Source organism: Myotis myotis, unplaced genomic scaffold, assembly GCF_014108235.1.
Source record: "Myotis myotis isolate mMyoMyo1 unplaced genomic scaffold, mMyoMyo1.p scaffold_m19_p_13, whole genome shotgun sequence".
Lineage (NCBI taxonomy): Eukaryota > Metazoa > Chordata > Mammalia > Chiroptera > Vespertilionidae > Myotis > Myotis myotis.
The window spans coordinates 50,073,953-50,090,601 of record NW_023416317.1 but is presented as its reverse complement, the minus strand read 5'-3'; the positions used below and the strand labels follow the sequence as shown (position 1 = coordinate 50,090,601).

At 56.8% G+C, this 16,649-nt stretch overlaps 1 protein-coding gene across 5 annotated transcripts in view; it reads right to left on the bottom strand.

Moving 5' to 3' along the window:
* Nucleotides 1-1,390: 1,390 nt before the first annotated feature.
* Nucleotides 1,391-16,649, bottom strand: part of ANO10 (anoctamin 10) — a 109,507-nt gene continuing 94,248 nt past the window's right edge. For all 5 annotated transcript variants that reach the window (XM_036333140.1, XM_036333138.1, XM_036333136.1 and 2 more), the window contains exon 13: nt 1,391-1,986. In XM_036333140.1, the coding sequence (XP_036189033.1) occupies nt 1,918-1,986 (69 nt within the window). In that variant the 3' untranslated portion in view covers nt 1,391-1,917. The remainder of the gene's footprint in view (nt 1,987-16,649) is intronic.

Here is a 16,649-nt window from a genome sequence, read left to right as displayed (position 1 = left end):
GTGTGGCCTCGTGATCGACTACAAGATGTGGAGGAGGTTTGATGGCAGTTTCCCTTGAGCCTGTGGCACCCATGTCACCAACAAGGTCACAGAAATCACGGCCTCCCTCCCAGAGTGCTGTGAGCTTCCTCAGGGGAAGGGGATAAAGCTAAGTGTCAGGCCCCGCCCTACCCATTGCCGTCGCCGGTTACACCTGGGAGTGCTGGGGCCCAGGCAGGAGGGGCAGAGCTGGATGGGTCCAGGTCTGCTGACCCTGGAGGGGGGCAACCCCACCCCCAACCCCCAGTCTCCAATAGGCACAGGCCTGATTTTTAGAGAGAGTGGGAGGAAGGGCGACAGACAGAAACACCATGTGAATGGGCAGGAAGATCAGCCGATGGGATTCACATCTGGAACCCGCTGCCCCATACCCACTGTGCTCATGTGACTGGGGGAGACGGTGAGCTGGGTCTGAGGCGCCCAGGCTGGGATGCGAGGAAGCTCCTGGCTCAGGACCGTAGTGGCGGGAACCACGTGCTGGTTTAAATCACGATAATGTTCTAGAAAGCATTCCTTAAGCCTCAGCCAACCACTGACCGCGGACATGGGCCTTGATGCCTCCGACCAAGCAGAGGCAGACATGCTGGCAAGCGCAGCGGCCTGGCAGGACCAGCTGGGCAGCCAAGAGTGGCAGACGGGGGCTGGCTCCCAAAAACATGATGCTTGACGGGCTGATGCCACCCCCATCCTGATGTGGAGGGACTCGGGGGGCTGGCCCTGAGGGAGGGGACGGGTGAGCCCTCATTTCCCCCTGCTCATCCGCCTTCCCCAGTGGCCGAGGCACCTGCGTGGAAATGCCCATGGCCCAATGTCCCGGCTATGAGGGACATGCGCCCGGGGCGGGGAGGGGGGCGCGAGGGGGGGAGGTGGGTAAAGGGGGGGGCTGTTTCACAGGCAGAGCGTGCACAGCTGGCAGAGAAAGGAAGCCAGGCCCTCCCTTGCAGGTGGTCCTCGTGCCTGGACCACAGGCGGGGAGCAGCGGACTCCAGTCGCTGCCTTGTGTCTGGAGGGCCAGACCACGGTGACCCACACTGTGCCTGAGAGCGGTCCAGCCCCATGGCACAGCTGCGGGGGTGCAGCACCCCTGGGTAAGGCCCCTCCTCCGCAGGCGTCAGCCACACCAGGAGCCAGGTGTGGCGGCTGGCTCTCCGCCTGGTGCCCTGTGCATGGAAGCAGCCCCGCAGCCCTTGCCAGGCTCCGGGGGCAGCAGGGCCCCGAGAACCACCCGAGCTCTGGAAGTGGCACCAGGTGCCCAGCTCCACGCTCAGCTCCCCACTCAGGCTTCACCTTGACGAACCTGCCCCAAGCTCCTCCCAGAACCCCGGGGGCCATGCAGTCCACGCGTGGGAAGTAGGAGCCAGAGAGGTGCTTTTAATAGCTGATACTATTGCTTCTGCTGATCAAGTGTCTTAACATATTGCAAAATAGAACCAGGAAAGAGGTAGAGTTGTCGGGAATTGGAAACCCTGCCTCTTGTCCACCCCTCGCTCTGAACTGAGGCTGGGCAGAGCCCCCTTCAGCGTGGCTCGCACCCGGGCCGCCTCCCTGCCCCACGGATCCCTGGGCGGTGGGGGTGGGGGTGACCATCTCCGTGACGGGCACCATGGAGAGCTGGTGGTTGGTCCACACGAGAGGCTCAGGGCAGCGGGCGGAGTGCAGTGTGTGGAATGGAGTGTGGGGCTGGGGCAGAAACCTGAGGTGGGGGGGTGCGGGGGGGGGGTGGGGGGAGCTGCCAGGAGCTGGGTCCCAGCCGCCCTCTTCGCGGCCCTGAGCTGGGACATTGTGCTGGGAGGAGTGGGTGCTGCCACGGGAGCTGCTTCCTCTGGCCGAGCCTTGGATCTGGGTTTGGAGCCGCTCAGCCACTCGGGTGCCCCTCTGCTAGTTCAGGCCGCCTTCTTTCTCCTTCCCGCCTTCTTCCTTCAGGTTCTCGGCCACCAGCTTCATCTGCTGTTGAGAGAACACAGGGTGAGCCACGCTGGCCGGAGGGTGGCACCTCGGTGCTGGCAGGGCCCCCACCTTCTGCAGGAGGCCCTGGGCGGCGTGTTCCTCCGTGCGTCGAGGCACCCGAGACGCTGTGGCCCCCGAAGCGCCGAGGCCTCCTGGAAGTGCCTGGCCCGTTTCTGACCGGACGAGATGGCGCCCAGGCGGGCGGGTGGACACGGGGAGTCAGCCCGCGGGATTTTGAAGGTACTGAAAGGAGAAGCAGCCGGCCTGACCTGCTTCCGGGACCCGGGATCCGAGGAGGCAGTGCGGGGACCGAGCGCGGACAGGCCAAGTCCCCCCTCTGCCTCTTGAGCCGAGCGAACGCGGCCTTTGACCTCTGTGAGCGGGTGCCACGTCTGCCCTGGGGCAGAGTCTGCAGGTGGCTGTGGGGATTCCCGTACACAGGTCCCTGGTCCAGAGCAGATGGATTTGACCAGCCCTTCGTCCCTACAGCCACAGCGCCCAGCACCCCATCCAATGCCACGGGAACAACCCATGCAGTCCCCCCCAGGCCCAGCCAGGCTCAGAGGGAGGGGCCTGCACCCCGGGGTCGAGCTACCTGGGGAGGAAGTCCTGCGCTCCACCAGGGGCCCCGCAGGTCCCAGCCTCCTCTGTCCCAGGGGTGCTGCCAACAGGACTACCAACTACTCTGGGATTTGGCTTAAAACACGGGCAGAGATTTTTGATAACAACTGTTCATGGGAAAAGCAGAACTCGGAGACCAACTGCTGGTGCTCTGGGAACCCCGCTGCCCCTTTTGGAGCCCGTGTGCCACGTGGAGCTGGCCGTGGCACCCGCTCCCTCGCTCTCGGGGGAGGAAGCCCTTCCACAGACTGTGAACAAAGCCTCGGCCTCCTCTTCACCCCGGCCCCCCTCTCAGGAGGCCCCACTTCCCGGGCCAGCTCTGTCTCCACAGGGCGGTGCAGAGATGGGCTCCCGGAGGCTGACCCCCTCCATCAGGGTTGAGGGGACGGCCACATGGGAGCCGGGTCCAGTGGATGGCCTGTGCTGGGAAGGGGACCGGGCGGGGTCACGGGGACCAGTCTGCAGGTAGGGGGGCGTTTCCGCAGGCCGAGAGCAGAGGGTGGCATGAGAGCGACACTGTCCTCAGGACGTGCCTGCCCCCTCCCCAGGGACCGCAGCCGCACTGTGGACGCGGCTTCAGCCTGACAGGACGGTGCAGACCGTGGAAATGGCTCACAAGCCGGACGGAGAAACAGAGCTGCGTGCCCCATCTCCCAGGAGCGACGGCGCGTCTGCGCCTCCTGTCTGTCACTCACTCCCTGTCCGCACCCAGCCCATTCGGCCTGTCAATACTGAGGTGAGAGATCCCCAGAAAAGGAACATTCGGCCGATCTTCGAGACCTTAAAAAGTCATTTTTTTCATGAGAGAGAATATAAACCTATTTCCAGGTTTGACAGGTAACCATAAGACGTTGTTTAAATTGACTAAACTAGAACCATCGAAGACAACATTCCCTAGCTTGTCCCAGAATCTTCCAGCCGCCCTTCCCCAGCGTTCCACACGGGGAGGAAGATCAATATGGGTTGGATCACATGTGTTCCAATTTAAAGGCGCCTTGGAGGCTCTTTGTGAGGTGCAGCTGCTCCCTCCCTTCCCCCCCCCCCTTCGGGTGGCTGCGCTGGGAGCCCCTGGGCACCAGGCAGCACTCCCGGAGGGGCCTCGCCTCGCAGCTGCTGGGGGATGGGCCCGTTTGATGGGTTCTCTCCCCGGCACCACCGGCCCAAAGGGTCTTCAGGGGAACTTTGTGGAGTTGCCCCTTCTCTCAGACCCAAGGTTGGCTGGCAGGGGGCTGCCTAGGCCCGGAGGAGGCACTCAATCAACACCCTCTTCGCTGGGCTCCTCCTCACCTGCAGTGCCTGCCTGCGCAGGGCAGCTCCTAAGAGGACGGGCATGTCAGGAGCTCACAGGTCATCTACACTGAACTGCGCTGCTCTCAGCAAAGGCAGGACGCTGGCCGCAGCTCTCCCAGGCCTCAGGCCAGGTGCCAGGTGCCAGGCTCCGTCTGCACAGAGCACCTGCCTGCACTCCGGCCCCTCCTCCCGCCCTAGAGCAGGGCTGCTTGGAAGCCAACCAGTGATCAGTTGTGTGTTAGGCCAAAGCTCCCCAGCCCCTCTCTCCATGGCTGGGCCCCAAAGGGAATGTCGCCCGGGGGCCTTCGCCAGGCTGTGGGAGGGACTGGGGCTTGTACCGCTGCGTCTCTTTTAAAACAATTTTAATTCTTAAATTAAAACCTCCTTAAACATAAGCAGGATAACGGTGCTCACTTCTTTCCTACAAAAAGCATCAGATGGAGAATAAATCCTCCCCAACTCATGACTCATTAAACACTCATGTTCCAAATCACTCTTTAAACAGCACAGACTGATTTTTGCATCATTATTAGTAATGATTATAATAGGAACCTAGTCACTAAGTGTTGGCCAAAGCGCAGCTGAACCTGAGCGCATGCGTAACTATACACACCTGTTCCTGTGGAGGAGGAGGAGAGAGATGGTCTGAGACCTGGGATGCTTCCCCTGGCCTGGGCAGCCCTCCCCTCCCAGGCCTGAGGCAGACCCTCCCTGGCCGGACCACAGCCAGCACTGGAACCACCCATGCACAGCACTCAGGAGATCACGACCAATCGTTGACATCGTTACCCAATTTGAAATCTGTTAGCAACTACTCCGTTACCCCTCCCCCAGAGCAACAGCGACCTACAGAGGGTCTCCATCTGTGCCTTCCTCTCCCTGCTCACTGCGGGCCTCACTGCAGCTGGCTCTCTCTGTGGCTGGGGAGGAGCCTGGCTGTCCTGGGGCAGCAGCTCGAACAGGAACTGGCTTCTCTGGCCAGTTCAGTTTCAGCATCAATGCCTGGGGCCTCGGGCCTGCCCCACCCCTCCTGCTAGTCTCAGGTGCACAGGCCTGCCTGTGACAGTGACAGAGCGTGAATCCCCAGCCCCTACATCTCCAGCCCCCTCCACTGGGATTTAAGGGGGCTGGGGTGTGGCCTGGACACCAGCGTTTCTGCCAGCTCCTCCCGGCGACTCTATCCCGTAGGTGGATGAGCCCGGCCTGAAAGGTGGCCTCTTCTCCAGCTCTGCCCAGAGGAGGAGGCCGGGCAGATGGGAGCTGATGGGGGCCCCCCTCCCGCACGACCGTGCCCATGCACCGGACAGGCACGAGCAAGGCCTCCTGGCTGCGTCCCTGACCAGGCTCAGCATCGTGTCTGAGGTCATGCAGAAGAGTTGGGGCAGAATTAGGCGAGGGCCCGGCAGCGCAGGTGAAAAGAGGAAGTAAAGAACAGGCCCCCAGAAGTACCATGTTCTGACAAAGACCTTTTGTTGGTTAGATCTAGGGGCAGGTTTGCCTCAAACGGCAGTATTCTGACATATCCTAACAGAACGCTACAAACGCCAGCTCTGCCCGGGCTGGCGATGCCCGCGGAGCAGCAGTGGAGGGCAGGCGGGCAGAGCAGTCCCTCGGGCTGTCCTGGGAGGGACAGTCACCGCCTCTCCCGCTGCAGGGGTGGTCTGGTTCATTTTAATGTGTGACAAAATGTAAGGACTTGCTGACAACCAAACGTGCTGCTGCTCTGAAGCCCACCTCCCCACCCCTGCGTCCCCATCTCAGGGGCCACTCCCACCTGGCTACTCAGACCAATACCTCAGGTCACCGTGGGTGCTCTGTGCCCAGACTGCCCCTGGGTCCCGTGGACAACAGCTGCCAGGCACACCCCAGGCCCCCCCCCCCCCCCCCAGAGCTGTTGCCTCCGTTAACTGAACCGCCTCCCAGACTCCCCCACGCTTGTCCAACAGCAGCTTAAACCACGTGTTAATTCAGGCCCAGAGCGTGCCGCAGCACAGGCTTCCACAGGCTCTGGGCTGGAAGTTCCCTAATTTTCTCTGTAGTGGCGTCACCTGTCACCCCCTCTATTTTAATCCCTGCACGCCACCCATACTGTCTAGGATTTTTTGTTGTTAATCCTCACCTAAGGATATCCCGCCCTCCCCCCCCCTTTTTTTTTTAGAGAGAATGGAAGGGGAGAGAGAGAGAGAGAGAGAGAGAGAGAGAGAGAGAGAGATCGACTGATTGCCTCCCGCACATGCAGGGTACCAAGCCTGCCGCTGAGGTAAGTGCCCGTCAGTCCACGGGCCGCCGCTCTATCCACTGAGCTAAAGCAGCCAGGGCACTGTTTTACTTTTTCCTGCTTTAAATGCTCTGTCCCACCTAGTGTGACACCTCCCTCCGAGAGCAGGCGCCTAGGCAGCTCTGACAAGGGGGTGGGGTGGGGTGCCCTATAAATACTTGCGGAGGCGGGACCACCAAGCGTCGGGCCTATCGCAGCACCGGAGAGGTTATGGCTGGGCGGTGACCTGATCATGGTAGGATGGGCAGGTCCGGCTCCTTTCAGTGGGTAAGTAAGTGGGACACAGCCATGTTCTCCGAGTCCGTGTCGCTCTCTGGACCGCAGATTTGTCTGCCACACGTATGGGGTCATAGAGACGCCCGGAGCGTGCATTTTATGTCATTAGTTCCAGGGTTTCAGAGTTCCCGACAGTTACCTGCCCTGGCAACAACGCAGGCCTGGCCCCAGCCCCAAAGACTCACTCAGTGGGGCCTCAGGGCCTCAGGGGTGGCTCTGGCGAGGGTGAGGGTGCCTGCAGTTACAGCTGGAGGGAGGAGGAGAAAGGAGGAAACTCAGGGACCATCAGGAAGGTGGTCAAAGTATCAGCTCGGTCCCAGCTGGAAACGATGGCTCCCCCAAGAAGATCGAGACCCAGCTGCAAGACGGGGGCGGGCGGCTCGTGCAGCGGGTGCGATGCCCGTGCTCACGAGCCCAGCACCTGCACGAGGTCATGGCCTGCACCAACTGGCCCTGGGGAGGACAGCGTCAGCTCAGCTTCTAAGAAAACATTTCATGTCGACTTTTTAAGGAAGCGTTGGAGCCCTGCGTGCTCTGCATGTCTGGGTTTCAGAGCAAACTTTTCAAAAGCAGACGTGAACCTTCCCAGGTGCCTTTGGGAATGCAAACTGCTCTCTAAGGAGAGAGGGGCCCGTGGAAGCCCGAGGTTTGCTTTCCGACCACTTCTAGTGCCTCTGGGGCAGGGAGCCGGGGCGATTGATTGGCTACAGCGGCTGTTCAAGCTGAGCTGTTAATTATGACTACCTGCCAAAGCTACAGGCCACGAGGTTCCACGGGGGGCTGGACACGCTGAACCCCGAAGGCGAACGGAAAAAGACAACGCAAAGCTGACGAGAGAGGGAGCCGCCTCGCTGGGCCTGGGAAACGTGGCGAGGTGCCAACAGCCTCCACAAGAGCTGCTCCTCACCTGTCCTTTTAAACCCATCCGTGGGCGCTGGCATTTTCTCGAAGCCATGGCACCCTACATGCGGTCCTTTCCATCTACCCAAAATACATGTGAGATCACTAAGCAGCAGACGTGGCAGCCCTTCCCGGGCAGCCCCAGGTTTCAGCAGGGGAAGGACGCGGGCCATCGATGGTGCCCACAGGCTGTGAGACTCCGTAGGTGTGTCCAGAGCGCCAGCCCCGGGCTCCACACGGGTTCCTCTGTGCCCGCTTCGTGGGAATCTTGCTACGTTCCTCCCAGCTTGCCATGTCCTGCATTTCTAATTGTCCTCGTACATCACAACGTTTTCCTCCTGCTCTGTTGACGTAACTTTTAATGTCGATTATTCTCATTATCTTCCTGTTACTTACATTCACAGTGGCCAAAAGCTGGATCACATTACATGCCAGGCACTATTCTAAATGACACACACATCAGATCCTCTGCTCATATTCGTCCTGGGAGAGACGTGCCATTATCACTTTAAAGGCTAGAGATGTGAGGCACAGAGAGGCTGAGAACCTGCCCGAGGTCACACAGCTCACACAAGGTTTGAGTCCAGGCTGCCAGTCTCCAGCACCTGAGCGGCCAACCTCGCCTGAGGTGCATCCAGGTGCTGTTCTGGGTTTGTACTGTCATCACTGCACCCAGCTATCCCCGGGCCACCTGTGCTGCGAGACTCCAATTCACACTCAGCGGGGCCACACTGCCATCCTGTAAGGGTTTGCCGGGACTCTCTGGATTCTTGGTGAGGCTTCAATTTTTGTCTTGTCCCACCCAGCTCAGGTTTTTGTGTTTCTCCTATATCTCTAAGTCAAGCGAGTCTGGGGCTAGAACACACCACACTAACCCCTAACCTGACATGAAAGCACAAATTTCAGCAAGATTTTAAAACTCCAGAAAGTTTAGGAGTTAATTTTAGAAATCATTTTTGCCCTAGCTGGTTTGGCTCAGTGGATAGAGCATGGGCCTGCGGACTGAAAGATCCTGGGTTCGATTCCAGTCACGGGCACATGCCTGGGTTTCGGGTTCAATCCCCAGTAGGGGGCATACAGAAGGCAGCCAATCACTGATCCTCTCTCATCATTGACGTTTCTCTCTCCCTCTCCCTTCCTCTCAGAAATCAATAAAAATATACTTTTTTAAAAAAGAAATCATTTTCCCCCTTAAAAAAAGGCTTCTAAAGGGCACAAAAACAAGAAAATGTGGAAAATACAGTGGAAAGTTAGTTGGAAAAATCACAGATGGGAGAACTGCTGAAACCCGGAGAAGAGGTAGCGATGGGGGACTGGTGTGGGGACATCTCCAGCGAGAAAAACGTGAAGAGCAGGAACCCTGACCCTGACGACCGCGTGCAATGGACTAAACACGTAAAGGGGAGCAAATGCTAATATATTAACCAGGAACGAGAAACGTTCCAGAAGGATGTCTCCTTCATTAGACGTGAGAAAACTGGTAACAGATGTTACTTAACGCAGCTGAACTGAGTGGACGCATTTTGGAAGCACACAGGTGTGAATTCGGAGAACAGGAACGGTGGGCTCCGGGTGCCCGGGGACCCGAGGCCAGGCCTGGGAGAAAGGTGCTCGCACTCAGGGGCCCGGGTCCGTGTGGCCCCCACCGTGGAGGATCAGGTCAGAACGCAGACAGAGTCTGCAAAACGGAATTGCAATGGGAAAGAAAAAGAATCAGTGTCCCCAAGATCAAAAGCAAGCTATGACTAATTGCAAGGAAGTAAAATAATGTAAATACGGTGACAGACACTTTTGGTAGGGATATCAGCCATGCTCATCATGACCACATAACTAAGAGGGTGACAAAGGCCAGGGGGAGGAACACACAGAGGGGATGTCCCCCGAGGGCAGGACGAAAAGACTTACGAAGGTGACACCAATTCCGGGTGAGAAAAGGGGAAGCATTTCACATAAACATGCAAATAATCATGTGAAAATAGCACATGATCAGCTGGTCACAAATCGGAGAGAAAATGACCAGTTTCTTTCACTCTTCAAGGCGCCTCTCACTGGAGTGACCAGCTCTGCAGGGGAGGGGTCACCTCGCAGTGGATGCAGGAGAAACTCCTCTGTCCAGGCTCCCTAAGATGTGGTGCTGGGCTGTTTATCAGAAGAGAGGGAGGGGGGCAGTCTGATCGGTCACCACCAGCCCGTGAATGGACACATCCAGTGATGTTACCAGGACACTGACCCAGCCACCCAGATCACCCAGATGACCAGCCGCCTCTGGGCTGCAGGGGGCACCCCCTGGACAGGACTTTCTCAGCATCTCTCGCTCAGGAGTGGCCACTCTTGATCTGCATGTTGGCAAAGGCCCAGGAGGAAGGGTGTGCCGGGCCCTGAGGCCATCACGCCCTTCCTGTCTGAAAGCTCAGGAAGGGGAGGGGGCAGCACTCTGCTCTCACGGCCCATGGGCTGAGGTCAGGGCCAGCAGGGTCCCGTGGGAGATGAGCCCAGAAAGGGTGGTGACCAGCCAAGGCCGAGATGGCCATCTGGTCAGCCTTCATCTCTAATCTGCCTGTTTGGTGGCAGGCACCAGAGCTCCCTGAGTGAGCACAGCCTGCCCCCACAGGGGTCCCCTGAGTCCTGTGGTCCGCCAGAGCTGGGCTCGAAACCCCAAAGAGAGTTCACCCACACCCAGGGGACACGTCTGCCCCTTTTCCTTGCAATCCAAAACTGGATGTTAACTCTCCTCGGAGGAAAAGGGCACAGCCTCGCCCGGGAGGAAGACATGTCTCTCTTCAGCGCTCTATCCACTGAGCCAAACCAGTTAGGGCTAGATTTGGGTTCTTTAGGTGAGGACAGTATTATTAAATCCAGCTGTGTTATTTAAAAAATAGTGAATTCAGGAAGAGAATAGAAGCTAGGACTACAGTGCTGTCGTCCTAGCCACGTAACACATCGGCAGCGTGCGCCAAGCAGGAGGAGCCGACGGAATGCACTTGATAAGGCTCCGGACCTCACAGTGGAGAGGGAGCCTGCCCAGCGCCCTCCTCACTCCGGCTCCGCTGGTTCTAGTCCCTGCTCCCAAGTCTCTACACGTTGAGAGCAGCAAGGGCTTCCTCCTCTGCTCCCATCACACACTTTTCAGCACCTGGAAAGCTCTAGAAAGATGGTGCCTAGCCCCTGCGACCAGTGTTCTCTGCAGTGCAACCTGTGGGAAAGAGATGACAGTGGCCCTTTAGGGTAAGCTGTTGGCCAGCGCAGGCCCGCGGCGGCCGTGCGGTTTCCAACCCAAAGGCATGATTGCTGAGTGCCCGAACCCTACCTTCTTGCTTCACTACCAGAAACAGGAGCTGGACCTGGTCATCGGTGTTGAGTTAAACATGCCTTCAAATATTTAGTTCTTCCTCTACCGTGACTTCTGTTTTCTTGTGTGCAGCCAGGAGAACGGAGAGCAGGAGAGGCGAGCTGCGTGCTAACAGGTGAGAGCCATGAAATAGATGGGTGTTGCCTGCTGCCCTGAATGGCCTGCAAGCCGTTCTGTGATGAGGAGACAGAGCACGCTGTTTTAGGAGCACGTGGCCAGGGTTTGGTGACGTCATTCTGTGTCACCAAGCAAAGCCCGGAGTTGACGCAGTTAATTTAAGTGGCTCTGGACGGGGACGCAAACCAACATCTCCATGAGTTGTGTTGGCAAGTCCAACAAACAAGCTTGCACCAAGTAAACACTCGTGCAGTTGTGCCCGGATGGGGGTATGTGCCTACTGTGCCCTTGGAACCAAGCATTCCAGAGAATTCCCTGGCAAAGCCCGTGGAGAAACGCTCTTACTTATGTCGGCTTAGTTAACAGGGCACGGGAACCACTGGGGGGGAAGGTCCCATTCTTGTTTTCAGGAAGGAACTGGCATCAGCACAGACTTCCTCAGCGTGTTAGGGAAGCAGGTCACTCCCGCAGCCCAGGGTCCCGGCGGGAGGAGCGAGGCCGAGGCCGTCCACAGGCGGAAAACATACTGGACGGAAAGGGAGCCGAGCCAAGCGGCGAGTCAGAGCCGAGAGGCCGCCACACAGGCAGAGGACAGCCATTTCCAAGCAAAGCCCGCGTCGGGGGCAAATGCCACCACCAAGCACGACAGCAGGGAGAAGGGACCTCGGCCAATTCTCATTCCTGCCCTCCAGGGGTTGTTCTTCCCCTCAGGGAAGGAAGTCCCCACTGAGCCCGCCTGGGGCCTGGGTGATCGACAACTGGCCGACTATGCTGCCTGCTGTGCAGAGCTTGCAGCAGGCCCTGAGGGGTGCGGGAGACAAGGGCCTCTGGCCACCAGGCTGACACCCCTGGATGAGACCCTGAACTCACCTCTACTGACTCCCCTGTCTCAGGACCTGCGCAGGGAGCTCTGGGGAAATCCCAGCTTCTCCTGGGAGCCCCGCCCCAGACCTGCTCAAAGCCAATCTGCACTGAAAAGACCCAGGGACAGGCCACCTTGGAGGTGGAGACACCACTCGGTGTGCCCAGAAGCGGCTGGAGCCCTCACTTATCAATACGCTATACCAAGAGCAGCCATGAATATCCCCCACTCCTGCCAGGCACCAGCCGTCCTCAGAGCCCCTCGAAGTAGGGCTTGGGTCCAGCAGCCAGAGGCGCAGGGCTGAGGGGCTGGTAAGGGCTAGGCAGGAGCTCAGTGGGGAAAGAAGGCAGCAGTGAGTGATTCTACTTGGGACCAGGGGGCTGGGGGCCATTGGGCTGGGGTTAGGGAGCTGGGGGCCAGGGGGATGGGAGCCAGGGGGCTGGGGAGGGGAAAGGCTGAGGAAGGGGGGAAGCATTGACTGAAAGCCATCACCATCACCGAAAAGGGCTTTCTGAGCAGTGACAGTGTGACGCCAAAGAATGCAGGTGGCGGAAAAACCCAGGGAAAGGGATTGGGGTAGAGGTGGCCACGGCTGAGCCCCTGGAGGCCCAGGGTCGCGCCCCTATGTTCTGAACTGTGCTCCCTGCAGAGGCCTCTGGTTACATAAGCTTCTTGGCAGCCTCGCTTCCAGCTCGTCTGAACTTGCAGCCAAGGAGACAGACCTGCCTTTCTCACACGGACTTCATTTGGTCAGATTTCTTTTGCCTCTTCTTTTTTGTGATTGATTTTTAAAAACCAATGAAATGTGAAACCTTCAGTTTATTTTGATTCAATGTTAACTTCTCCCTTTTTACATTTTTTATTAAAAAATATATTTTTCATGTTTTTATAGATTTGAGAGAGAGAGGAAGGGAGAGGGGTACAGATAGAAACATGGTGGATGTGAGAGGCACATCCATCAGCTGCCTTCTGCACACCCCCTACTGGGGTCAAGCCCCAACCCAAGCATGTGCCCTGACCAGTTATCAAACCGTGACCTCCTGGGTCATAGGTTGATGCTCAACCACTGAGCCAAGCCTGCTGGGCTAACTTCTCCTTCTGACCTTCATCACTGAAGTCTTCATCCAGCGCAGTCCACCTCCTTTCCATCTTTTCTTTGCGTCTTCATGTCATGCCTCTCCCATTGGGGGTGCACTTTTCTGACCCTCGGAGCTCACTGCAAACACTAACCTATCAGAACAAGATGCATTCCCTTCTGTTGCCGCTCAGTGCCTTCCCACCACCCAGCTCAGTGCCTTCCTCTGCTTCCTCCTTCCTGGAGGGGTAGGACCCCCCTCCCCCGGTTCACTCGAGAAGTCACAAATGCCAGGTACTTTGTCAGGCCCCCCAATAGCTGGGCATGAGCTAATAACTAAATCCTGGCCAGTGGGGCTTGAGGGAAACCTGCTAGGGCTTTGGGCAAGGATTTTCTCCCTAATATAGAGACTTGTGACCACCGTGAAAAGCCAACATTCTGGAAATGCCTGGGTGGGGAACTAGAAAGGCCTACCCAGTCCCTTCATGATGTCACGGGCGGTTCCCCAAACCTGGGCAGGCCTGTTTAGGGACTGATTGTCACACTGCCCTTCAAGTCCACTTTAATAACTTTTCTTTATATGGGAGCAACCCAGAAATATCCCAGGCTCTGAAAGTTTCTGAATCTCGTCATTCTTAGGTTCTCCTGTAAGTGACTGGGCACCTTCTCAACTAAATGTGTCAGATCTGCTGTTTCCAGTGCTCGGTCTGAAGGTTCTGTCCAGGCCTGTGGTTTTCTCCCGTGAAGTATAACTTAAGGGTCTCTTGATCACTTCTGACAAGTTCGTTCTCCTCGTGTATCGTGGTACTTTGTACTGGTTGTTACACAACAACATCCGAAGCCTCCCTTGGACCCCACAGCGTGCTCCCTGACACTCCATGCAGCTACTGGCTCCCTTTCCTTTTGGTTATAGAGCCTCCACCCCCAACACAGACAACACCAGGTCTCCCTCCCGTGCTCTGACCTCAGCAGAGAAGCAACCTGAGTTCCCTCCTGTGAGCGGAGCCTCCGTGGCCGGCTCAGCCCTTGCTCCCTCCTCCCCTTCCAGCTCTCTCCCTCACCTGCCTTTTCCAGTGTGAGGCCATCTCCACCCCCACCAACCCCAAATTATTCTGTCCATACACAGGCCTGGGGACCGAGCTAGTTGAGCAAGAACACTCCGGGGGAGGCAAAGGTGTGGGCACTCACAGGGTTTTATAACTGTTGTTTCCATCACACTTCATTTTCCTGAGCCAGGGGAGGTTCAGGGGGATTGGGAGGGTTGGAAGTGTTGGCAGATTTGCTCTCACATCTTAGAAACAGGTGCCAAAGCGGCACCATCCTCCCTGCCTGGCGGCGAGGACGCCGTGGCCCCTGTGGGCAGGAGCAGGCTTCCTGTGACCTGGGAATGTTTCTGCTTGTCCAGCTCCCCCTGGCGAGTCCAGATTTACCCTCAACGGGAAGCCTTCTGGTCATACACACGGCACCAGTAGCTCCGAATTTTCTTTCTCCCTTGTGTCGCATTCTTCCCCTCTCGCCTCCTGACCGAGGCCTTCCCAGCACGTGTGTTCTCCTGGCTCCCTTCTTGGATTTTTTCCATCCTGCGCAGGAATGTTTAATCCCCTCCAAAACGTCAAGGCTGGGCCTTCCTGGCTAGCAAGAACACCAGCTAGAATTTATAGAAAACAACGACAAAACAAACACCCCTTGTGCTCGCGTGTGTTTTCACGTCTGATGGACTCGCTGCCCATGCTGGCGACACAAACCAGGAGGCGATGCCAGCGCACGGAACGATGCCGCCGGGGTGAGAGAAGGCGCCTGGGGCACTGGCCCTTCTCTCTCATTCTCGGTCTTGCCCCCCTTACAGGTGCAGCAACTGACTGCAGCTCGAGTTCTGTCAAACTTTTTCCTGTTCCCACTTTACAGAAATTTCTCCACCTTTTTTAAGTTAGCGGATGGTACACTTTCTTATTCTCCAACATTTTAAATGGATTTATGCTTTTCTTATATTTTCCATTGTTTAAAAATATGGGATTTGGAAGAGGCAGGAGTAAATGGAGTATGTGAGCTAGGAAGTCCTAGCCGATGTAATAAGTGTTAGGGATGTGTGGACTCGCGTTCCCACGGAGCCGTGCCCAGAGACAGCAGGCAGAACTGGACACATGGACACACCAGCTGGTGATGCTGCCCGAGGGAACGGGCTGGCTGGGGGCTGGGCAAGTCTGAGCCTCTGTGCTCTCTCCTGTCCTGTCTGTGAAACCTGATGTCTGTAGGAGACCAGCTCCAGCTCCAGGTTCTGTATAGGGAGCCAGCATGGCTGGGTGAGGAGCAGGGATGCTGTTACCTGCAAGGCAGGCCTGCAGATTTTGCAAAGAACTTTTCTTTCCCTTCATCATCTTTCAGGATGGTTTCCAGCCTGCCTCTGTCTGTTTTTTAGAACCGAAGTACATCCATATATATGTCAATGTCTAGTCCAGTACTTACAGTACGAGGTTTTTAAAAACAATATTGAGAGATTCTGTTTTGTCCTAAAAGCATCTACCATCTTGGTCCCGCACATTTTTATTCTATTTACTTATTTATTTATTTTTAGTTTCCATAGTATTTTCCCCCCAAGTAAATGCTGCAGCATTTACAGAGGAACTGCCAGGGCGAAATACCAGGAACCAGCAGTGGCAAACGCCCACTTCCCAGCATCTGTAGTCATTCATGGTCCAAAGGAGGACGGAGTTCCATTTCCAAAAACAAAGAAAAACTCTAAGATTTCAGGTTCCCGTCGAGGCTAAAGTCCTGCCATTAAATCACTCTGCATGAAGACACATTAAAGCTTTTGAAAGGAGGGAAAAGGCAAACACAAAAATACGGCGCAAATACAATTCACGACTCTCTTTTGTTAACGGGTTCTGCTTCTGCTCGACTCCTCGCTAATTCTGTCTGGCTGTTTACACACATTTTTAATTTGTTCAATCATTTCACAGACCAGCAGTTTCACGGTCCGATTTGTTTCAGGCAAAATGGACGGTTACAAAATATCCCAGACTGTTCTCAGGTTGGAAAAATGAGTGAACTGAACTTTCGATGATGCTACACGATGGCTCTTTTGTTCTAAGTACAGAACGGAGTCCTTCCCATGCATGGAAAAATGGTCAGGATTATGTAACAGATGTGATAAGTAAGGTGAGTACATCTCCCTCTGATTCTTAGCCTTCCCCTCACAGGCTCAGACGCGTCCAAGGGCCATCGTTGGCAGATGCAGGTTTGGGTGTGCTTACACTCCGCGAGTGCAGGGCTCGGGCACTGCTATGCCATCTTAATCTGCACAGTGGCTCTGAGAAAGTGGCACCCTAACCCCCGTTTTACTGAGGAGGAGGAGGGCTCTGAGAGGGAGGTCCCTGTGCCCATGGAAGCAGATGCACCAGCCGGTTTGGGGGCACCGTCTCGAACACCCCCTGCTGGCCTCGTTGATGGTGGTGAGATAACTGTCATTTCAAGTGGGAAGCCAATGCCCTCCCACAAACCATCACCAAGACTCAGCCGCCATCTCCTGAGGGCTTAGTTCTGCTCCAGGCAACTCCAAGGCAAACCGCCTCCTTCCACACCCACCCAGGATTCCACACGCCTCCCCTGTCCACCCCCAGGGGGTCTGCGGAGTGGTGCCGTCTGCTGTTGGCCAAGCTCTTCCTCCGCTCGCTGCCCACCCTGCACACTGGACCTTGCCAACAGTGAGTGCTCAGCGCAGGGGGGACCCTGAGCCATGGTTCTCAAAGTGTGCACAGAGGCACCCCGCAGCACTGCAGAGAAGTCGCGGGGGTCACAAGAGATTTTCAATGTTCCAGAGAAACACAGCACACTCAGCAGCTGTCAGATGTCAGGCAAGAGCCCGTGACAGTTAGCCTTCCTCCACACCTGTGCCTGA